This window comes from Nomascus leucogenys, chromosome X (assembly GCF_006542625.1).
Source record: "Nomascus leucogenys isolate Asia chromosome X, Asia_NLE_v1, whole genome shotgun sequence".
NCBI classification, from domain to species: domain Eukaryota; kingdom Metazoa; phylum Chordata; class Mammalia; order Primates; family Hylobatidae; genus Nomascus; species Nomascus leucogenys.
Window position 1 is genome coordinate 31196205 of NC_044406.1, and position 25228 is coordinate 31221432.

At 35.6% G+C, this 25228-nt stretch overlaps 1 protein-coding gene across 1 annotated transcript in view; it reads right to left on the reverse strand.

Moving 5' to 3' along the window:
* The window catches only part of DMD (dystrophin), a 1770560-nt gene that overhangs the window by 1616145 nt on the left and 129187 nt on the right, over window positions 1-25228 (reverse strand). Inside the window, exons 6-7 of the mRNA XM_030807549.1 lie at window positions 2285-2466; window positions 1040-1168 (exon numbers count right to left, since the gene is read on the reverse strand). Of these exons, the coding sequence (XP_030663409.1) occupies window positions 1040-1168; window positions 2285-2466 (311 nt within the window). The remainder of the gene's footprint in view (window positions 1-1039; window positions 1169-2284; window positions 2467-25228) is intronic.

The window sequence follows — 25228 nt, forward strand, 5'->3', positions numbered from 1 at the left end:
GAATGAGAGGGAGTGAGAAGACAGCTTTCCAAGTAAACTAGCCACCGATGGAGATCATAAATATTTCAAAGTTTAGAATTTTCAGCTAATGCATCATTTAACTGCCAAATAAATTACTAATTAAATACACACCACTATCTTAAGAAAAAAATTGAGTCTCCAAAAATGTACACATTTTTCAGCCAATAGGACCAGGTCTACCATTTTTAAACTCCCATTCATAGTGTAGTTTTGATAAAAATCACATCCTCTAGCACGTTTCAAATTGGCTCCACGGAGCAAAATAAATCATTTTTGTTAAAAAGTAATTCTTGCAAATCGAGCAATCCTAGCACATTTCATTCCCACGCTGTAACGTTTACAAGGCTATTTCTTGTATGTTGGGTTCCATACAATATTGCAAGGGTGGAAAACACTGAGAGGCTTCCTCATATAGAAAGTACTAAACATTGCCTAGAATATGACCTGGTTTGAGTGTGACTTTTTCTTATAAATACTACAGAGCCTGCTATACACAAGTTTAAATTAGCAAAATTAAAGGAGAGCATATGAAGAAGTTTGCAGTTATATTTTTCTTACATACAATATATATTTTAGAATGAATATATAAAATAATTCACTTAGACTATATGTATTTCCTTTATGTATATCTAGAAGAATCTCCCCGAATAGTGTAATTAGCAATGTTCACAAATTTACCCACACTTTTTGAAGTTACATATATATACCTTTTCATGAGCCTCATGTTTTTTATAACCACTAGTAGCCTATGTCAAAGAGAACCTTAGAGGTTATTACATAATGAAAGTAGAAATCATTACGGGAATTCAAATTTATGAAGAATCTGTGTATAGTAAACCTAGAGAAGGCTCAATAACAAAGCAGAATCCTATGAGGGAATCAATAAAACTGGGAAAAATAAAAAAGCTCTTCACGAGGAGATAAAAGGCACTGAAAAATTCAAGCAAGTAAAAGCAGTGTTAGATTATCTTGGAAGCAGTTCTCTGGTTTGTACAACAGAGAGTAAATGTTGACAGACCTGTGAAGGAAATGGGCTCCGTGTAGGGTCAGAGGTGGTGACATAAGCAGCCTGTGTGTAGGCATAGCTCTTGAATCGAGGCTTAGGGGAAGAAGTTCTCTCATAGCCCTGTGCTAGACTGACTGTGATCTGCAGAGAGGGGTTTGGGGGAGTGGATAGAGAGGAGGAGGAAAAACCATAAGTAACCCGAAAGGACTACTTTCCAACATGGCAGAACACAGAACATTAAATGGAAATGGTGAGATTCAATGTTTAATACTAAACATATATAAATGATATTAGAAATTGGTATATTCCCAGAATTATGGCACATAACGTCATGTTGGAGAGTAAATGATCTGGGAAGATATGAGCATGCTATTTAACCATGAGGATTCCATAGTAACATATCTCCAACATTTAAATGGGATGGTACTCTTCAATCCAGCAAAAACAGGCATCCATAAGCAATTTTGTCTAAATCCAAAGTAAGTAAAACCAGAATTCATCAGGTCGATACCCTGGAAAGGACTAAAGATTTCATAAGCGAATACAGAGCTAGCTCAGTAAAGTGAGAGAGTTTGGCCTAAGAGCTTTCCCCACATTCAGCAGAAATGTTGCTAAAGGTTTCTTCACTATTGTTTGTGCCTGAGAAAGCATAGGAAAACATCCAAACTACCCACTGTTGAGAGAAAGAACAAGCCAATGTCATGGAAGAACCCCACTGTATTCTATACAATTATATAATGAAGAATTTCATGTTTTTCTTTAATGTTTATTAGAAATATTTTAAACCACTTTTCTATTTTCAAAATTGTTATCCTGAATAATCAAAATCTGATTTTGTACATCATATTGTCATAAAGTATTTTTTAATGATTAAAAACAGTATTTGCCTTTAATCTTTCTCTAGCTCTTTGTTCTAGTTGATAAAAATTTTAGAGTTTAATATGTACATAAGTTTGCCTTTCATTTCATTGTGTGTTACACAATGGAAATTTAATATATTATATTCTATATTCCTATGATACGGTACATATCAATAGTATGTTTGAAATGTTTTGAAAACAATATTGTAGTCAATGAAGCGAAACTGAAAAGGTTTACATAGTCTCTGTCTCTGTTTTTGTACATATACATACATTAGGCTTTGTATATATACACGTGGATATACATATATGTTATATATATATGTGCACGTAATACCTAAAAATGCATATAAAAGATAAAACATCTTGAATATTAGCTGTCCTTTAGACACTTTACCTGTTGAGAATACTGCATTTGATGATGTAATTGAAAATGTTCTTCTTTAGTCACTTTAGGTGGCCTTGGCAACATTTCCACTTCCTGGATGGCCTCGATGCTCACTTGTTGAGGCAAAACTTGGAAGAGTGATGTGATGTACATTAAGATGGACTTCTTATCTGGATAGGTGGTAGCAACATCTGTAAGCACATTAACACTACACATCAATTTTTGGTTTCTATATTTGAGACTCTAAAAGGATAATGAACAACTCAATGTTACAGGAAGATGATAGATTAATGAACACTGAATTGTCCATGAATGTCCTCCAGAGACTAATTAGAACATGATAATGAAGCCTAAAATGTCTTTCCAATTTGGCAGACCAATGAGATGAGCAGTAACGTTAATTTATTTTCCTTGTTCATATAAAAACTTCATTCCATATTACTTTTTCCTAAGTCAAATTGCCAAACTAGCCCATCTAACAGAGTAGCTTTCATTAGATAAGAAACAAAAGATTACATTTTCCTTCCCATGGAAAGTTATATTAACATGTCTATTCAAATGGTGCACTGGTAATTAAACAATTACACAAAATGGTTTAATGCTTTGGTTCTCAGTAAAGAAACTTTATACCTTTTAGATGAATGTTGCTGATATTAAAGTATGCAGAGAGCTAAATATGTCTCTGCTGAAATGAGTCATGTGTCCACAATATAAATTAAACAGAAAAATACCATATAATGATTTTTACTATTCCTTGTATATTAAAAATATTTGTTTACATTGTGGTGCATCTGATAAAGTAGAATATCACTTTCCTTCTCAGACATTAGAAACAAATGTAAAACTCCTGCACATTAAGTTGATCTGACTTCCTGTCCTTTGCCACATCCAGAAAGTGAATGAAACCCAGCATTCAAGGTCAATAATACTTTGTCATAACACATATAAAGTGGCAGCTCCTTCAAAAGATCCATTTGCTACTTGGCATTACAATTCACTTACTGCACTCATTCCAGTGAACCAAGATGTAAAGTAATGCTTTATGTGAAGTGTGTCATTAACACTAGAAATGTTAACACATAAGCTCTGACTATGAATTGCTGGCATTTCATTGTCATCCTTTTTCATCCTTTAAAAAGAAGGACATTTTGTCATTGAGACAACCTGTGTAAATCTGGAGGATATTAAGTGAAATAAGCCAGGCACAGAAAGACAAGTACCACATGATCTCACTTACACATGAAATCTAAAATTTGAATTCATAGAAGCAGAGAGTAGAATGGTGTTTACTAGGGGCTGTGGGGCAGGGGTTGGGAAGATGTTGGTCGAAGGGCACAAAATTTCAGTTAGACAGGAAAAGTAAGTTCAAGAGATCTATTGTACAACCTAGTTTATAACAATGTATTGTATTACTAAACATTGCTGCGAGAGTAGATATTAAGTATACTCACCATGAAACATGATAAGCATATGAATATATTACTTCATGTAATTAACGTATTAATTACATGTATTAGTTCGATTTAGCCATTCCAGAATGTATACATATTTCAAAACATCATGTTGTACATGAAAAATGTATGCAATTTTAGTTTTTTAATCATTAATGAATATAAAAATCAAAGACAAAAGATAAACATAAATCCTGGCAGGAGGTCAAGGCTATGCGGCAATGCATTTTCCTTGCCATACAATTTATTTCAGCTTAACTACTATTAAGATATCTGTATTCAATATGTGTATTCTGATCAGGTGTTCTGATTATAAGTGAAAAAGCCAAGAGTAAAGTCTCAAGTCCATTAGCACAAAAGGAAGTTGAACAAGTGACTTCATCAATTCTTTTGCAAGGATCAGAACCATGATTAATCAGAACAACTATTTTTAAAGTATTTTTAAAAAGAGTTACAAGAGAGGGAAAAATTAGTGTTCCTTGGTATACTTCTATCCACAGAACAATACAGTGCTTCTCAATTTTTAATGTACATATGAATCACCTGGGGATCTTTTAAAACTACAGAATCTGATTCAATAGATCAGGGGTAGAGCCTGGAGCTCTGCATTTGCAATAGTCTCCAAAGTGATGCTGAAACCGCTTGCCTGCTACATTTTGAATAAGGGCCAAAAACATTACTTATAAGTAGACTGATACATCATCTCCCATTTTATTGTTTTATTTATTTATTCAAATGATACTTATTAGACATTTCAATGCACAAGGCTGAGAGGTACAAAGTTATACAACACATATGCTCAACTTATTAACCAACAGATGTTCAAAGTAACTTTTGCAAGTACTTTTTAAAGAATGACTAAATAATATTTTGTGCATGAACACTGCCTTCCTTAATAATCTTACTAACTTAGCTTTGGAATTCTGAAGCCTACAAATCTCCAATTCATTTGATAATTGTTTTTCAAAATATTTGACCAATTGTTTCTTATATGGTAGATGCTATACTTCACCGTATCTTGAAATTCTAGAAAACTTTCTTTCTTCTCACTAGTAACTAGTCAGCTGTACCTGTGATTAGCATAACTTAGAGGTCTTTCATTTTTAGTATATTAAATAAAACCATGATGTGAGAATACAAAAAGGGTTGAGCCTGTGCCTCTTCACTGCTGTGTTACACATAGACACATGCATGTATGTTTGGCCTCAAATATATGCCAGTATAAAAAGTAAAAAATGGTGAAAAATTGGCCAAGCATTTTTATTGCCTCCCCAAAAATATCAAACATTGTAATCAATTTTATTTACATAAAACATGCGGACTGAATGCAACTATTCATAAATGTCAGTCATTACAATAAATATGCACGTATTTAACCAAACTATTCACATTTTGCCCCAAACTATTACTATCCCACTTCTGAGATTATGCGGATTTCAAAACTGCCAGTAGGTAGCAATAAGTAACTTTTTAAGAAATGAATTTAGGTCTTCTAAAATATTTTGAATTTCCTCAACATACCTTTTCAAGAAATCTATTATATCCTAAGTATTTTAATGGATTATCTAGGAGATTTAAAAGACAGAAAATTCATAAATTCTGCTTCTAATTTGGAATAAGTAACTAAATAATAACAGTACAAAGTAATTGCATTGCTGAACAGAATTTAAAATGTGTTCCTCTAATTGGCACAACCAGTTCCTTAACATGTTCAGATTTTAAAAATCATATAATATTGGAGGATAAAGCAATTCTCTTTGAATGGAAAACTGAATGAATTATGCATAGGATTTCAATAACTGGAAATGAGGGAATGGGGAAGAGTATTCGGGGCAGTGGGAATATCTCGAATAAAGACGCAGAGGTAGGGATACATTAGCCATGTCTTGGGAACAGTGGCTTTGTGTGTCTTAGAGAGAGTAGAGAAGTGAAAACTAAGATGAAACTCGTAGATTGTACGTAGAAAACTGAGGGATCATCAATAGCAAACTAGAAAATCTGGCCTTCATTCAATAGATTAGAGAGTAAATACTTTTCAACAAGAGGTGACACCATCAAAATTATATTAAAGTAAATTCTTTAAGTAGAGAATGGATTGCTGGAGGAAAAATTGAGAGAAATAGGAAGCTAGGACCATAATCCAGATAAAAAGTGTTCAAGATCTAAGGTAGAACTGTGTACGGGGGAAATGAAAACAAATCAATGTATGACAAAAATTCTAAGATAGATCAAACATAGCTTCATTCAATTTTCAAATCATTTACTCCACAGACTTTGGAAACGCCTATATACAAAGTTAAGTGCTACAGCCTGAGGATATAAAGATTAATAAACTGAGAAGAAAACAAAGAAGGAAGAGGACGAAACAGGAAACTGATTGTTCTGCAGCCATGGTAACAAGTAGACACCAACAAAAGTTTCAATCTACCCTATTTATTCATTTAAGAATTAGTTCCTTCGTGATTGTTATCATGCTTCCCCCAGCCAACCAGCAGCAAACACTCCCTTCTGAAAGTTTGCCAGAGTGGATTCACGTCAATGAAGATAATTCTCAATTCAAACCCATTAACAATGGTCTCACCTGAGTTACCATGCTTCTAAAGCTATCATCATCCTATTCCCAATTTGAAATGTTCTTAGATTGATGGACCTCTGATTCCCACCAGAACCAAAGAATACGCTCCTTTCAGAGACTGTGGTTGACCAGCAGCATTCCCTCTTATATAAGTAAGATGTTATGTAGCTCAAATCCAATGTTTAGAAAAACTGTGAAGTTTGTTAAACCTTAATACCGTTGCTATATTGCATTTTTGTCGTATTTTTGCTGTTTCTATCATTAACACAAAAACAAACCTAGTTATAGGAGACCATTTGTATACCATTAACAGGAAGCCAGAAGAATTTACTTAAAAGGAAAAAGCATTTATCACTTATTCCATATTTGCTAAGTGATTGCTATGTGCTATAGAACATGCTTAGACTATGTCACAATATGAGTATATAGCAGATGAGCCACCCCATACTTATAAAACATGACTTTTCATGGGAAATCAAAATAAATTTTATGACTTGGGGGTAATCCTCATTTATGATAACTGCACTAAGGCCAATTCCTGGCACTCTGCAATCACCGAAGTATTTGTTAAGAAACTGAATACAAAGAACAGTTAAAGTCATAGAAATTAGTGAGAATTATATAAGACAGTGACTAAAGGCAAAGGTATGATAATGAGTACTATAAAGTATTCGAGGAGTATGAAAATGATGGGATGTAATTCATACTTTTTATTACACGACATTAAGATTGTATGAAATGAGAGCAGTGGCTGAATCCCCAAAGTAAGAACTTACAATTATATGAACGTAATTTTACACCAAGATTCTACTACATAAACTGTTCATTGACACCGGATTTTAATAATTGCTTATCCAATCTTTGAAGCCGTCTCAGAATGAAAATGGTGAGAAATCATAATACTGCTAGAGATTTTACTTTATGAACAATAATAACCACCATTTCTGATGAGTGTTTCATATTTCAGGCTACTATGGAACAAATAAATCATTTAGTGAAACTTGATCATTTTTCAAATAAAGAAGTTGAACCTCACAGTGGTTTGAAGGCAAGTTCAAAAGCTAGTCAAAATCAGATTAGAACCCAGTCACTGCACTACACTGCCATGGTACCTTAACCTCATTCTGTCAGATTCTATCTCAGTATATTTGAAGACCAAGTATCTGAAAGTCATTATTCAGATAGTTACCATGTAATTAATGTGGTTCAATTACCAAACATGATCTCTATTTAGTAGTAGTGATTTATATTTCTAATAAGTGATGTATAACAAGACTAAATATAGATAAAAATGAACCACTGAAATGCAAATTAGAGATATGGGGTTTTAACTACGTTCCCTTGCCTAAAAAATTTGCAAAGAATTATGAAATATTAATAATCTATGCTGCAGAGGCTTCAATGATTTGGCCAAACACCTACTTAGCTTGAAGATTATCAGTTGATTCTAACTTTATGAAAAATATTTTGGGATTGTCTATCAAAACCTTACAAAAAAACATATGCTAGGACCCATTAATTTTCCTTTACGGTCCTGCCACAACGAAATTACCAGAAATTTAAATAAAGATATATTTAAATGTGATATAAAATTTAAACAGTATTTATGACACAAAAAGAAGTATTTATCATACAGAAAAGGAAAAAGTCAGACCAATCGAAATAGCTTAATAGGTAGAGACTTAGAGAATAATTGAATATATAACTATATAAAAATATTACAAAGCTAGTGAAAATGTTCCTTTTGAAGGCTATTTGACACTATATTAAAGTCAATACCTTACAATGTAACATCAAAAGAGCAGGATTTATCATTTATGTAGAACAATCTTAGGAAAACACCTAAGAAAATACTTCAAGGTATCAGTAAAGTGGATGTGCTTGCGGGATTGAAAATACTTCCCTTTTAAAATTTTATTCTATCTATACTTTCCAAACTCTTTATTCAACACATACTAATATTGTAATAAATATATTCTATGTTATAATAAAAGTATCTGCAAAGATAAAAAAAATAAAAGCAAAGTTGCACAAAGTTGGCTTTCAACATACCCTCACCCCAAAAAAGTCAATGTGAATTGTTTGATGAAAGCAGTGCCTTCAACAAAACTAATCTTGGGCAGTCAACTTCAGGAAAGTCCGATTAGCCAGTCGCCGGGTGTAACCTTCAAACACCGCTAGGAAATCTAAAGAGGCTCCACTGTCTAAATTTCAGGCCAAGTTTCTGCCAAGGGACAGGCAGGAATTGAAATACTGAATTATAATGCATAGCATGCGTAATTGAAAACAAGCAAGATTTCAAAGATAGCAGGTATAAATGTGCACTCACAAAGCTTTAGTTGGTCAGTCTTTTAAGAGTTTTATTAAACGACAAATCTGTGGGAGGATGTCATTTAGAAACCATCATGAGCATAAACCTCCCTGCAGAGTTTGTATTAGGAAACAAAAATAAATAAATTCACTGAGAAGAAAAGGAATAGAGAAACTGGAAAGAAGGCACTCATGGACATAAACTAGGCATAGTCAGAATGCTGAAATACGAAAATAGAAAGGCACAACCAAAACCTATGGCTGCAAACAATATATAAAGGACAAAGTGCTGGAAGTAAAGTGGATTATTTTTTGACGTTTGCAAACGAAGAGATTTATGTTATAATGTCATCTGATATCTAAACGCTGGAGTTTCTAGGTTGTAGACCATATTATGGCAATGGACTAATTCATTAAAGCATGATATTGTTATTTCTAATATTTTGTATTTTGCATTCACCGCTGCATTGTACATACATGTATTTTCTACTTACAAGTCACTATATACAATTGACATACAACATTTTAATTAAAATTTGCACAACTCCTCCCATGTTAAATTTTTTAACATTCTGCAAGGTATGTTCTGCCTTAGCAAAATTAAGTACTCCATAATTAATCCATTTTCAGCACTTCATTCACTGATACAAGCAGTTATTTTTATCATTTAGTAACAACGCTTCTCATTAAAGGACTGTAAAATATCATAATGAAAACAATTTGCGTTGATGAAGATGATTGAATTTCATCATAAAATTAATAATGATAAAAAGTAATGGCCTATATTTATCCAGGAGAAACACAAAACAATTTTATCTTTTGAACATTCAATTATGCTTTTCAACATGCTTATGGTGTAACTATCTGAAAACTATCACCATCGTCTTGTTACAAGTAGAAAACAGTGGCTCAGGCTGGGCACTCTGGCTCATGCCTGTACTCCCAGCACTTTGGGAGGCCAAGGCAGGTGGATTGCCTGAGGTCAGGAATTCGACACCAGCCTAGCCAACAAGGTGAAAAGCCGTCTTGACTAAAAATATAAAAATTTCTCCACATCCTCTCCAGCACCTGTTGTTTCCTGACTTTTTAATGATCTCCATTCTAACTGGTGTGAGATGGTATCTCATTGTGGTTTTGATTTGCATTTCTCTGATGGCCAGTGACAATGAGCATTTTTTCATGTGTTTTTTGGCTGCATAAATGTCTCACGGATCTAGAACTAGAAACACCATTTGACCCAGCCATCCCATTACTGGGTATATACCCAAAGGACTATAAATCATGCTGCTATAAAGACACATGCACACGTTATGTTTATTGCGGCACTCTTCACAATAGCAAAGACTTGGAACCAACCCAAATGTCCAATAATGATAGACTGGATTAAGAAAATGTGGCACGTATACACCATGGAATACTATGCAGCCATAAAAAAGGATGAGTTCATGTCCTTTGTAGGGACATGGATGAAGCTGGAAACCATCATTCTCAGCAAACTATCACAAGGACAAAATACCAAACACCGCATGTTCTCACTCATAGGTGGGAATTGAACAATGAGAACACATGCACACAGGAAGGGGAACATCACACTCCGGGGCCTGTTGTGGGGTGGGGGGAGGGTGGAGAGACAGCATTAGGAGATATACCTAATGTTGAAGGATGAGTTAATGGGTGCAGCACACCAACATGGCACATGTATACATATGTACCAAACCTGTACGATGTGCACATGTACCATAAAACTTAAAGTATAATAATAAAAAAAATGTAAAAATTAGCTGGGCATGGTGATAGGCGCCTGTAATCCCAGGTAATCCCAGCTATTCGGGAGGCTGAGGTGAGAGAATCGATTGAACTGGGGAGGAGGAGTTTGCAGCAAGCTGCGATCGGGCCACTGCACTCGACCTTGGGTGAGAGAGAGAGACTCCATCTCAAAAAAAAAAAAAAAAAAAAAAAAAAAAAAATTAAAAAAGAAAAAAACAGTGGCTCAAAATGCATAATGCTTGCCTATAGCATAACAGGCAAAAAAGGAAAATCAGATGCTTTTAGAAGACTGATACACTGAAAACCATTTGAGCTTTCTGCTAATCAATAAATCCTAAACCTACCAATACAAATAGAACTTACCATGTAGCCAATCCAGTAAATAATGGTAGCTGGAAGTAGTGACAGTGATTGTAAAAACTATGGCTGGGCAGGGTGGCTCATGCCTGTAATCCCAGCACTTTGGCAGGCTGAGGTGGGCGGATCACCTGAGGTCAGGAGTTCAGAGACCAGCCTGGCCAAGATGGTGAAACTCCGTCTCTATTGAAAATACAAAATTCAGCCAGGTATGGTGGTGCATGCCTGTAATCCCAGCTACTTGGGAGGCTGAGGCAGGAGAATTGCTTGAACCCGAGAGGCAGAGATGACGGTGAACAGAGATCGCACCACTGCACTCCAGCCTGGGCAACAGAGCAAGACTCCGTCTCAGAGGGGGAAAAAAATCTATATTGAAAATATGAGACACAGAAAAATATACTCCACAAACATTTAATGATTTACTACTTTGTGCCAGGCTATATTTTAGACTTTAATAATACAATGGTAAATAAATGATCCCAGAGATATGCTCTCATGAAAAAAATGACTCAACGTGAAAGGAAGTTACGAATAAATAATTACAGAATTCTCAGTTTACCACTTGCCACTGTATCCCTGCTTCATTGAATTACCTTCCGTAAAAGCCCTCTTCACTGGGATAGTTTTTGGAAATTAAATCAGAATGGAAGCTCTGCAGGGTTAATACCAAACATCCTGACAGTGCCTCAGAACAAATGCACAGAAGCTGGTGGGGAAACGTCAGTTAAATGAAAATTCGCAAACAATTCTGATGATAGAAGTTTTAAATAAGACGTCTTTCAGTTGAAAAGTTTTTCAAAAATCAAATTTCTGCCATGTGCCCTAATCAACAGGATAAGTTCTATCTTTAAATTTTCAATTTCCAAAGGCAGGAAATTTTCAAAATTGTCTCTTTCGTCAAAATTGTCCTACGTTTATATATGTTGAAATATATTTTATTTAAAAAATACATCCTTAACTATCTAAATCCTGAGAACAAATATTTGGTATGTAACTTCTAAAACCAGGAGAACAGACACTAACTTGACCTAACAAATGGAAGCTACTCAGTCAGCGTGGGAGACTACAGATAGAAAAACATTTGTACTTTCTTGCAATTCTCTCGACCTGCCTGTTGTGGGAAGAACTATTAGGGTTTGCATTTAAGATGAAAGTATTTTGACTTAGTGACATTTAACTCTGCTTCCGTGATTGTCACCTGCAGTTTTCGTGCTTTGCTTTTGACCTAATCAAATTGACTTTTTCTTTCCTATGCTGCTAGAAAAAGTATAGTCAGTTTCAGAATTAACTCCACCCCTTATCTTCCTCGCTAACATAAAATAGTCTGCTTGTGAACCTTAATTGTTTACAGTGTTAGAAATTATACTTGATACACAATGAAGCTGGAATAAAGATGTTTATTTCATGTGACACAAATTTAATTGGTTATTATTCTTTCTGGTATATTTTGGGATTTGAAAATATGCGTGATGGTATAAGGGCAGTCCTGGGGCAAATTACTCAATGATGACTAGCTTAACGCAGACATTGTACAAAATGATCAGGTTTTTTTTGAAACAAATATGGTAAAAATGCACCCAATACATATAAAAGAGCTTAGCCTATTGAGGCAAAAATACCTTGATCAAATCATGACCCTACCACTAATAGGTAAGGGATTGTGGTAAAATTCACTAATTTCCCTTTGTCCCAGTTTTTATCTATAAAATGATTCATATTAGTGTCTTACCAATAATTAGGGATGATGCTAACAGAGAAAATGAATGCGAAGTAAATGCTCAATATCTATGATCTATTATTTTTCATGATTTGCTTCCAATTGGCACATAATTGTAATTTATGGGTTTGCTTGCATTCATGCCTTCATTAAGTATTTGTGGAATGCCTACCATGTGTCAGACATGACACCAATTCACCAGGGAATTAATCACTTTTTATAATTAGAATGGCTCCATTTCCTAATTCCTAAGGAAGAAACCAGTGGACCATTGGACAAACCAGATGGCATACAACACTGATGTGACCCTCTCAGCACAAAACATTTATGTGGGATGGTGTCATGGTAATATCATATGTCATATGCAACATCAGAATAAGAGGTTCAGTGTTGAGCAAAACACCGTCACACATAAACTTCAATAATTGACAAGATAATTGATGGCAAATTAAGTTTTCTTGAACTAATCCAAAGTTTTCAGCAGTATTCTAACTGAAAACTGAAACCAGTGGACAAACATCATGCATTTGGGTATCTTCTAAGCACTAATGGAGGCATGCTGATGAAAAACACACAATAAAGAAGTAGCAAACTTTAACCCATTTTCAAATTACAGAGATACATTTTACTTTTGACAGTACTTATGAAATTTCATTTGAGTTTGGAGTTTCTGGCTTCCACCATTGTAATTAGGACCTCCCAACTACAAATACAATAATATGCAAGGATGACACATAATTTCCAATGTGAAAAAAATGCAATTTAGAAATTACAGAAGTGAAGATAATCAAATGTGAAGCATTGACGTAGAAAGGTACAAGTCAAAAAGAATAAGCATCCAAAACCATGTTACACAAATGATGATGATGATAAGGGATAACTTTTATAAAAGAGAATGTAATCAATGATGTTAAGAATGCATAAAACATAGCGGAGATTCATTTTCATTAAAATGTATATACTAAAGTATATTTTTTGAATATTGAATAGAATTTGATGTATGTGTTAAAAGACACTGCCTTCCATGCCCTGTAAAGTACAGCATGACCCAATCCTTCACACTTAGCTAAAAGCACTCTAATGTCATCCCTCTTTCTCTTTCACACATTGCTCTTGTTTTGTTTTTGCATCTCAAATACCAAAGGCCATTTTACAGCTCTTGATCTTCACACTTGCTGCTCTTCTACCTAAAATACTTTCTCTTTTTGCATTTTTTATTCATTCTCACCCATTAGGTCCTAACTCATATAGCACCTCTTCAGAGATGCATTTCCTATCCTATTTTAAGAAGCCCAGCCCCGTTCCCTTTATTTTACACTGATTTCCTTTACATTGCTTGTCACAAACTGTCATTATTGTATTTATTATTTATATAAGAATATAAAAACCACAAGGGCAGGAACTTCCTTTAGATTGATTTACCAATGACTGAGAAGAAGTAGGTTCCCAATATTTGTTAAATCAGTAAATGAATGAAGAGATAACCTTTTGGGAGTAAAGGTTCATTTTCATGGTCTACACCCCCTGAATGTAGAGTAAGACACATGCTGAAAATTGAGCACTGCTCGAAGGGGCAGAAAGCACATAGCAAGGAAGAGGAGCAGGTTGTATTTTTCTCCCTACAAAATTATGCAAAAGAGATTCAGTTTGGTATAGAATTAGTTTTTATCAAGCATCAATTATATACAAGAACTTTTATTATGTTTTTTTCATTTAAACTTCACCACTCTCTTGTGAGTTAAGAATACAGACCAAGGTCATACAACCAATAAGTGACAGTCTGATTAAAGTGGAAAAAAAAATAGACTCCTTGGTTTGCCTCCCAGTTCTTTCATTTTGTGACCTTGGATAAAGTTAAGCATAATGCACCTCAGCTTCCTACTGTATTGGGAAAAGCTTTTCTTATTGATCACATTCCCAAAAATAACACTTGATTTGAAGAACATCTCATGCTCTAGAAACTATCAGATTATTTTTTAAGTGATACGGAAAGAAGCATTAATTTCTAAATAAGAGAGCATTAGCAGGTTAATCAAGAAACCTATGAGTGATGATGACAAAGTTAGCACATTTTAAATTCAAATTGAAAATACTCAAGCTAATACTCAAGACACGGGAAAACTAATGTTTTATTCATTGTTCCAAACTTGCCATATACACTACAAAATAGCACCGTGCTTTATAAAAATGTATTTTCAAAAATAATATTGACTGATATCTACAGGAAAAAAAAAAATGTACTGAAGTGCTCTCAGACTCAGGATAGGAAAAGCAGACTCCTTAGAACTTTGGAAGCATAGCTTCCAAAAATTTTGTGCAAAGTGTCTGCATACCTGGAGGTTTGAAAGATTCAAGCGGGTGAATTCCTTGTCATCTCACTAAAACTATGAGTCAGTAGTGGGTAGGATTCTACTAAATGATTATAATTGTAAAAAATGCTTTTTGAGCTCAGATATATGAGAAAGGGATTCAATAAAGAAACAAAAACCGGCCGGGCGAGGTGGCTCACGCCTGTAATCCCAGCACTTTGGGAGGCCGAGGGGGGTGGATCACGAGGTCAGGAGATGGAGACCCATCCTGGCTAACACGGTGAAACCCCATCTCCACTAAAAATACAAAAAATTAGCCGAGCATGGTGGCAGGAGCCCGTAGTCCCAGTTATTCTGGAGGCTGAGGCAGGAGAATGGCGTGAGCCCGGGAGGAGGAGCTTGCAGGGAGCGGAGATTGCGCCACTGCACTCCAGCCTGGGCGACAGAGCGAGACTCCGTCTCGGGAAAAAAAAAAAAAAAAAGCAACAAAAACCTAGGATGGTACACACACATTTATAAACAATATGATCATTAATATACAACCATAATATGCATGCAAACATTACACAGTTTGAAAGCAACTCCCTTTGACTCGATATTACTAACTTCAAAGACTAAATAGAGAAAAGGAAAGGCTTTGCATAGAATCTTACTACTATTTTAATTACTGAATGTTCCTTTTATCTATTTGCAATTTTAAAATTTCTTCTTTCCTTTTCTCAGTGGCTGGATGAGGGTTAAAACTGATATGCTAAAGACCACATAACCCAGTTTCTTGGTAGAGCTTCCAGTTCTTCTTCACTCTGAAATTTCGGCCTCTTACAAATACCTCTCCCTCAGGTAGAGCTCTACTAGCAGGGGCCTGTCTTTGCTGATGACTGGAAACCCAGGGGCTTGGTATAACTATCTCAATTACTATATCCTATGGAGCCTGACTCCTTTTCATAGCTCCAATCCCTATATGGGCTCCGATCTTGGATTGACCAGATGGGTCATTTCCACTATTATCTTAACGGGAACATGCCCCTTGATTAGGAAAACTTTCCCTCAGAGAAAACACATCCCATTGATGGTTTTGGCCCCAAGAGGTCATCGTTAGTTGTCTTTGATATTTTAATTTTATAAGTCTGGATTTAATCTCTCACTTTTAAACATTTTATCTCACTTTTAAAAATGCTTATTGTAGTGGAAAATTAAAATAGTACAGACGCATATAAAGTTAACAGTGAAACTATCCCATATCTCTACAGCACCACAGTCCCGTTAGCTAGAAGTAATACTTGTCACCAGATGCTGTGTCATCAATACATCCATGCATCTATCCATTCAGCCATTCTTTTAGCTATCCATTTATCATACTCATCTGCCTGTCTAATGAGATTCAACATATACACTATCTATGCATCTACTTTCTTATATACTTTCACAAGATGTGTTCAATTAGTAAAGATTCAAAATTTAGCTCTACCACTCACTGGTTTTATACATTTGGATAAGAAACTTAATTTCTGCATTTCTTCATACCCTCATTGGTAAAATGAGGCAAAAGCTTTTCAAAGAAGTTAAGTGCAAGTAAGGCATTTAGAGCAATGCCTGGCAAAAAGTACGTTTTCAGCAAATTTCGAGTTTAAAATGTGTATACACATGTATACATACAATGTGAACTTCAAAATTAATTTCAGTAATGCATGCATTCATTTATCCAATTATTTATTCTGTAACTATTTATTGGACACTTGCCATAAGTCGAGGATTAGGCTGGACACTGCAGTTGTAATAGTGAGCAAAAATAAAAACACAGACAAACCTAGACCCTGATTTTATGGTGCCTATAGTCGAATGGTAGAGATATATCTGCCTAACAGTCCATAGCATGAAAAATACTGGAGCTACTATAAAAAATGCTGCAATGAACATTCTTATACATTTGTTGTAGATATGTATGAGTATTATTATATATCTAATTCTTAAATGTGAAACCTCAGGATCAAATATATGTAAAATTCCTTATTTTGAAAGATAATACTAAATTGTCTGATTAAAATATTACAAGTTGTGTTTCCACCAAAAGAAACACGGGGCCTATTTACACGAACCCTCATAATAAGATATTTGTACTGTGCATTTATTAGTTAAGCTTAATTTTATTTTGATATTTCTAATTTTCCCAAGTGAATGTCCTGAACATAATATGTAGCCACTTTTAAAATATTGTATTTTGTATATTCATTGTAGGAGTGTTATAATACTGAAGTTATTAATTTTATATTAATAGTATCATTTCTGTAGTCCATCATAGGTTTTATTACTGTTTAATGGTCTTTCACCATGGAAAATATCTTAATTTTGTGTTGGTAAATATGTCGGTATTTTACAACCTCTGGGTTTTATATCACCTTAATATTATTGTAATATTCTTCTACATATTAATAATTTAAATGTTTATTCACATTAAATCATTATCTGAAAGTTACCTTAGTATTTGTTATGCCTTGGGTTTCCACAGTTGAAAGCTTTATTAGCTAACCTATTCTGTCCCTAGAGACATGAAATGTCACCCTAATTGTGTACTAAATTTACCGAAATAAAAGGGAATGTTGTCAAAATATCTATTCCACACCATTAAACTATTTCTCTATCGTCACACTATGTTAAGTATGTTATAAAAGCTACTAAAGCAAACCACCTATTTAAAAATAATTTCTGAACTATACTCACGCATTTACATTTAAACAAATTTTAGAATTATCTAGAAAACTGAATCTCTCTTCCCATTCATGTGATTTATGTTCAGTGTGCTCACCCTGAACATAAACACCCTTTCATCTCTGCTTATTCTCTAAGTGGCTGACCTTTCACACTGCATCTCCTGTGATCATTAGCTAGCTATATTCCAGTTGCATTAAGCCAGTGGGAAACACCAGCTAGAGATTGAAAGATAAGGAAAAGAGAAAGCTGGGGAAATTTCTCTATCATTTCCCTGCTTCAGAGCTGCATAATTTAGTATCTGAGTCCTACCAACAACTACATTCCCTCCATTGGTGCAGCTTTCACTGAACTCCGTTCCCCCTTTCCTTTCAGCTACTACACAGTAGGAATAATAGGAATAGTAGGAATAGTAAACACTTCCTACTATTGCTCCTCTCTAGATTATTTGTCACCTATTTGTTAATATATACTTCTGTAACTTTTAAAATACAATTATCTTCATTTCACCATCTGAGGTAAATTCTATTTATTGCTAGGGTTCTGTTATATCCTCTAAAATAATACACATATAGATACACAGAGACGCATACATCCATATGTATGTGGGCATGTGAGTGTATAAGTGTACAGATGCTCCTCGACTAAAATCACAGGGTCACATTCCAATAAACCCATTGTCCATCGAAAATATAGTGAGTCAAAATTGCATTTAATACACTGAACCTGTCAAGTATTATAGCTTAGCCTAGCCTTCCTTAAACATGCTCAGAACACTTACATTAGCCTATAGTTTGGCAAAACCATCTAACACAAAGCCTATTCTATAAAAACTAAAGTACTGAGTATGTCGTGTAATGCACTGAGCACAGTAGTGACAGTGAAAAACAGCATGATTAAATGGGTACTCAAAGTACGGTTTCTACTGAATGCACACTGCTTTCACACCATCATAAAGTCGAAAAATCATTAGTCAAACCATCTTAAGTCAGGGACCATCTAGATCTTGACTGAAGTACCTTCAGGAAGTTTAGATTTAAGGGGTACAAGTGCAATTTTGTTACACGGATATATTGTATAGTGATGCAGTCTGGGCTTTTAGTGTACCCATCACACAAATAGTCTACATTGTACCTAACAGGTAATTTTTCATCTCTCACCGCCCTCCCACCCTCCCATCTTTTGGAGTCTCCAATGTTGGGTATTCAATTCTGTATGTCCATGTGTACCCACTGTTTAGTTACCACTTATAGAAAATACATTATTTGATTTTGTTTCTGACTTATTTCACTTAGGATGATAGCCTCCAGTTTCATCCATGTTGCTGCAAAAGACAATTTTATTCTTTTGTGGCTCAGTAGTATTCAATGGTATATACATACCGCATTATCTTTATCTACTCATGGACACAACTTGATTCCACGATTTTGCTATTATGCATAGTGCTCCAGTGAACATGCGAGTGTGACTGAAGTTACTTTTAATGTACAAAGTAACTTAGGGAGAACTAGCATTTTCATCATATGTGACTTCCGCATATCTTTATTTATGTACTTATATACAACTTTAAACTTCATATAAAAAAAGTTTATACTTTCTTGTGTGGTTTACTTCTAAGAAAACTACATAGATTTTGGAACTTCTCTTTTTTAAAAATAATTTTATTGTGTGTTTTCAGGTATAGACATGATGCTATAAGATACATATGTAAATTGTTACCGTAATGAAACCATCATGAAACAAATTAACATATCCATCATCTCACATAATCACTCCCCCATCCTATGGCCAAGAGAAGCTATAATATACTCATTTAGTAAAAATTCTGAATAAAACACACTATTAACTATAATCCTCATGTTTTTTATTAGATCTTTCAACTTGTTTATCCCACATATTTGCTACTTTATAGACGTTGACCTACATCTCCCCATTTCCTCCTTCCACCCCAAACCTAGTAACCACTGTTTTATTCTCTCTATATAGTTGTACCCAATGGAATATTACTTGGCCTTTAAAAAGGAGATCTTGGGCCAGGCGTGGTGGCTCACGCCTATAATCCCAGCACTTTGGGAGGCCAAGGCAGGAGTATCACAAGGTCAAGAGATTGAGACCATCCTGGCCAACATGGTAAAAGCCCATCACTACTAAAAGTACAAAAATTAGTTTGGCTTGGTGGTGTGTGCCTGTAGTCCCAGCTATTCAGGAGGCTGAGGCAGGACAATCTCTTAAACACAGGAGGTGGAGGTTGCAGTGAGCCGAGATTGTGCCACTGCACACCAGCCTGGTGACAGAGATTCCATCAAAAAAAAAAAAAAAAAAAAGGAGATTTTGACCAGGCGTAGTGGCTTATGCCTGTAATCCTAGCACTTAGGGACTTAGGGAGGCCATGGCAGGCAGATAAGCAGATCACCTGAGGTCAGGAGTTTGAGACTCTGGCCAACACGGTGAAAACCCATCTGTACTAAAAACGCAAAAATTGGCTGGGTGTGGTGGTGGGCGCCTGTAAATCCCAGCTACTTGGGAGGCTGAGGTAGCAGAATCACTTGAACCGGGGAGGTGGAGATTGCAGTGAGCCACTGCACTCCAGCTTGTGTGGCAGAGTGAGACTTCATCTCAAAACAAACACAAAAAAAGGAGACCTTGTTATTTGCCAGAGGACACATGGATCCAAAGAACATTAGGCTAAGTGAAATAAACAAGACACAAAAAGAAAAATATTGCATAATCTCACTTGTTTGTGGAAACTGAAAAAAAAAAATTGTAAAATATGCTGAATATCATTTTATTACCACTGAACATTTCCTAATTTTGAGATCATTTTACATACTCAGGAAATCATATTATTTTCAAATAATTTATCTTGTGCTTTCCAATATATATCTCATGTAACTTTCTCTCGTCACATATTGGCTGGGTTCTCCAGAAAAATACTAAACAGTGACAATACAGAGGAGGAATATTCTTGTCATATTTATTGTTTAAGTAAGAGTACTTCTGGCATATTGATACGATTTGGATTTGTTTCCTTACCCAAATCTCATGTTGAGTTGTATTCCCCAGTGTTGGAAGAGGGGCCTGGTGGGAGATGATAGGATCATGAGGGTGAATTTCCCACTGCTGTTCTCATGATAGTGAGTTCTCATGAGATCTGGTTGTTTAAATGTGTGTAGTACTGCCCCCTGCCTTCTCCTCCTTCTCTGGCCATGTAAGGTATAAGATGTGCCTGCTTCCCCCTTTGCCTTCTGCCAGAAGGTGGAAATTTCCTGAGGTATCCCAAGCCATACTTCCTATACAGCCTGAAGAACTTTGAGTTAAGTAAACCTCTTATCTTTACAAATTACTCAATCTCAGGTAGTTCACAGCAATGCGAGAATGGACTAACACAGAAAATTGGTATGGAGAGGTAGGGCACTGCTACGAAGACACATGAAAATGTGGAACTAACTTTGGAAGAGAGTAAGAGGCAGAGGTTGGAACAGTGTGGAGGGCTCCGAAGACAGGGAGATAAGAGAAAGTTTGGAACTTCCTAGAGAGTTGAACTGCTTTGACCAAAATGCTGATATTGACATGGACAATGAGGTCCAGGCTGAGGTGATCTCAGATGAAGATGAGGAACTTATTAGGAACTGCAATAGAGGTCACTTTCGCAATGCTTTAACAAAAAGAGATTGGCAGCATTGTGCCCCTGCTCTAGGTATGTGTGGAACTTTTTACATGAGACTGATGATTTAGGGTATATGGTAGAAGAAATTTCTAACCAGCAAAACATTTAAGATGTGACCTGGCTTCTTCTAACAGTATATGGTCATATGTATGAGCAAAGAGATTATCTGAAACTGGAACTTATATTTAAAAGGGAAGCAGAGCATAAAAGTTTAGAAAATTTGCAGCCTGACCATGTGGTAGAAAATAAAAGCCTATTTTCTCGGGGTGGTGGGAGAAATTCAAGCTGTCTGCAGAAATTTGCATAGGTAAAAAGGAACTCAATGTTAATAACCAAGACAAAGAGAAAAACGCCCAAAGGCATTTCAGAACCCTTTGCAGCAGCCCCTCCTATCACAGGTCTGGAGGTCTAGGAAGGAAAAATGATTTTGCAGGCCGTGCCTAGGGCCTCACTGCTCTGCACAACCTCGAGACACTGCTCCCTATGTCCCAGACAATCCAGGTCCAGCTGTGGCTACAAAGGCCCAGATACGTCTTGGGCTGTTGCTTCAGATGGTGCAAGCCATAAACATTGGTGGCTTCCATGTGGTGTTAATCCTGCAAGTGTGCAGAGTGTGAGAGTAGAGGCTTGAGAGCATCCACCCACATTTCAGAGAATGTGTGGAAACGCCTGCACGTCCAAGTAGAAGTCTGCTGCAGCAGGGGAGCCCGCATAGAGAACCTCTACTAGGGTAGTGCAGAAGGGAAATGTGGGGTTAGAGCTCTCAGAGTCCCCACTGGGGCACTGCCTACTTGAGCTTTGAGAAGACGGCCACTGTCCTCCAGAGCCTATAATGGTCTATCCAGTAACAGTTCGCACCATACACCCGGAAAAGCCCCAGACACTCAATGACAGCCCATGACAACAACTGAGGGTGCTGTACACCCTGCCGAGCCACAGGGAGGGAGATGCCCAAGGCCTTGGGAGCCTGTTCCTTGCATCAGCGTGGCTTGGATGTCAGATGTGGAGTCAAAGGAAATTATTTTGGAGCTTTAAGATTTAATGACTACCCTGCTGGGTTTTGGACTTGCATGGAGCCTTTAACCCCTTTCTTCTGACCGATGTAACTCTTTTGGAACAAAAGTATTGAGCCAATACCTGTACCCTCATTGTATCTTGGAAGTAACTAACTCATTTTGATTTTACAGGCTCATAGGTTGAAGGGACTTGCCTTGTCTCAGATAAGACTTTGGACTGTGGACTTTTGAGCTAATGCTGGAATGAGTTAAGACTTTGGGGAACTGTTGGAAAAGCATGATTGTATTTTGAAATGTGAGAACAATATGAGATTTGGGAGGGGTTGGGGCAGAATGATATAGTTTGGCACTGTGTCCCTGCCAAAATCTCATGTTGAATTGTGATCCCCAATATTGAATGAGGGGCCTGGTGGGAGGTGACTGAATCATGGGGGCAGATTTCCCTCTTACTCTTCCAATGATAGTAAGTTCTCACGATATCTGGTTGTTTGAAAGCATGTAGCATCTCTGCCTGCTCTCTCTTCCTCCTTCTCTGGCCATGTAAGCCATGCCTGCTTCCCCTTCAACTTCCACAATGATTTCCTGAGACCTCCCCCAACCATGCTTCCCATACAGCCTGTGGAACTAGAAATCAATTAAACCTCTTTTCTTTATAAATTACCCAGTCACAGGTAGTTGTTTATATCAATGTGAGAACGGACTAATACACATATAAGTTAAGGACATTTTCTTTTATTCCCAGATTAGTAAGAACCATTCTCAGGACTTGGTAATGTATTTAAGCAAATGTCACTGGATATATTATTTTTGCTTTTACTGATAGGACTGACTAGTTCTGGTTTCCTAAGATAAGGAAGAACAAACATTAAATATTACCTGTTCATTTTGCACTTTTTTATTATTAATATAAATATGTCACATAAAAACATCAATTAAGTGAAAGCCCTGAATTTCATCACTTTTAAAGATTTTCCTTATTTCTCTTTAAAATATATGGCAAATATGGATGGAAGTACACCTTTAGAAAATAATTTTGCCAGCTAAAACTTTTTATTCCAATGTAGACTCAAGTGTAAATAGTTAATAACCTTCCATATTTAAAACACTCCATTAAATAAATAATCTGTAATTGGTGCCTCTTTATATCGGGGAAGAGGCTATATTCCTGGTAGCATAATAGTCTGATTCAATTGCCTACATATACAGTTACTCAACTAGAGAAGGTAGGCAAAAAGGTGATTCACAAACACTAAACATAACTGGACATAGTTGAAAACAGTATGAATCACCCACGCATCCTGTCATGATTATCATAGAAGTGTTCCTCAAAGTATATCTCAACTTATCAGCCATTGCATCCACATAATCTGATGAATTGAAAATAATAATTAATCTAAGATTGGTTGGGACATGTGTGAGCAAAGAAAATAGCTTGAATTAGAAAGTTCTACAAAGGTTCAGATAATCCTAATGGAGCTAAGCTTCTGGAGGTTTACATGAACCAAATAAAAATTAGCACTGAGCTTTCATATTCCTTTTCAATTTCTCATTATCAATTTGTTTCTCTGTGTGAGTGGAGGGTGATGAAGAATGAAGTAGATGAAATTTTCAGTAAAGTATACATATGTTGCCAAGAAATCAGAGGCAAATAATTCTATAACTTTAGGTCACTGTATTAAATAAGAGAAAAGAGAAACCTTAGTACTGCAAAGTTTAAACTGATTATGTTAATACGCATTTACCTCCAGATATTAAAGTAAAATAATGGAATAATCAAGTTTTATTCTGGTGGAATTATTTTGGATTTTGTACAGATGCAAATGATGCTTTGAGCATATTAAATGTAGACTTACTTTTGTGTTCTTATTTAAGCTATTTTCACTGCTTGGAATGCCTGCTACTTTTTTTTTCATTTATTTAGCTAAATAAATGTACATTTACTGTTATCAGTCAGTCAATATCCAGATGCTTGGTGTGCAGTTATTTCCCTGAACGTCTCAAGAGCTCGGTACACAATGCCCTTTTCCAACCTCTGAATGTTTATCACCAGGTGGATTCTATCATATAATACGTTGTCATCCTAGCTTATATGTGCGCACGTGCACACACATACTATATGACCTGACCCATTAGAATTCATTCATTCATATATATATATACACACACACACGTTTTAATATTAAATTAAATATATTAAGTAAATAAAATACACAAGATACTTACAAGTAAAGTAAACAAGACAACATTACTAGCATTTATTTGACTGTTTCTGACAGAGCCACTCAACAGTCATAACACCTATTGTATGAGTCAAACCATACCTTACAAAAGAGTTTTTGTCCACCAAAATTCTTTATTGTTGTTACCTTTTCTAATGGTTTTCAGAATGGGAGGGGAAACAATATGAACTCCTAGAAGACAATGCATTTTCACGGTCTAATACCAAGACTGGCTCAATTTGCACCCATTAAATGCCTGTGAAAAAAATTGACCAAAATTGGTCACAGATGGAACACATCTCATTGCTCGTCTTAGATAATTTCTATTACTTACATTTACTTTTACAATCATTTTTTACTTAGCTCACATCCAAATGAGCAAATTTCATTTATTTAGAAATGTTATTCGATTCACATTGTTTGGCCCCATGGGGATTTTTTAAATGCCTTTTTAGAAACTACTTAAATAGGTCGTAAATTTATTATCATGGTCAATGCGTGCTGAACAAATTGAGAAAATCATTTTTACAACTGTCAATTCTACATTAAAAATGATGTTAAAATCTGGTCATACATCTCTAGATCTGACGTATTTTAGATAAAAATTAGAAAGGGTTAAGTAGCTGAGGTGATAGACATTTTAGCTGAATCAAATCTTTCTCATAATGTAAACATATATCAAAACATTACATTTTACCCCATTATCTGCTATTTATAATTTTTTTAAAAAAGGGTTAGCTGTATATCGAAACTCTAAATTTATTAATCCCACATAACTGCAAGTTTCCATGTACAAGTTGACTTATTTCCTCACCCTCACTACTCCTGGTAATCATCATTCTACTGTCTATATATTCAA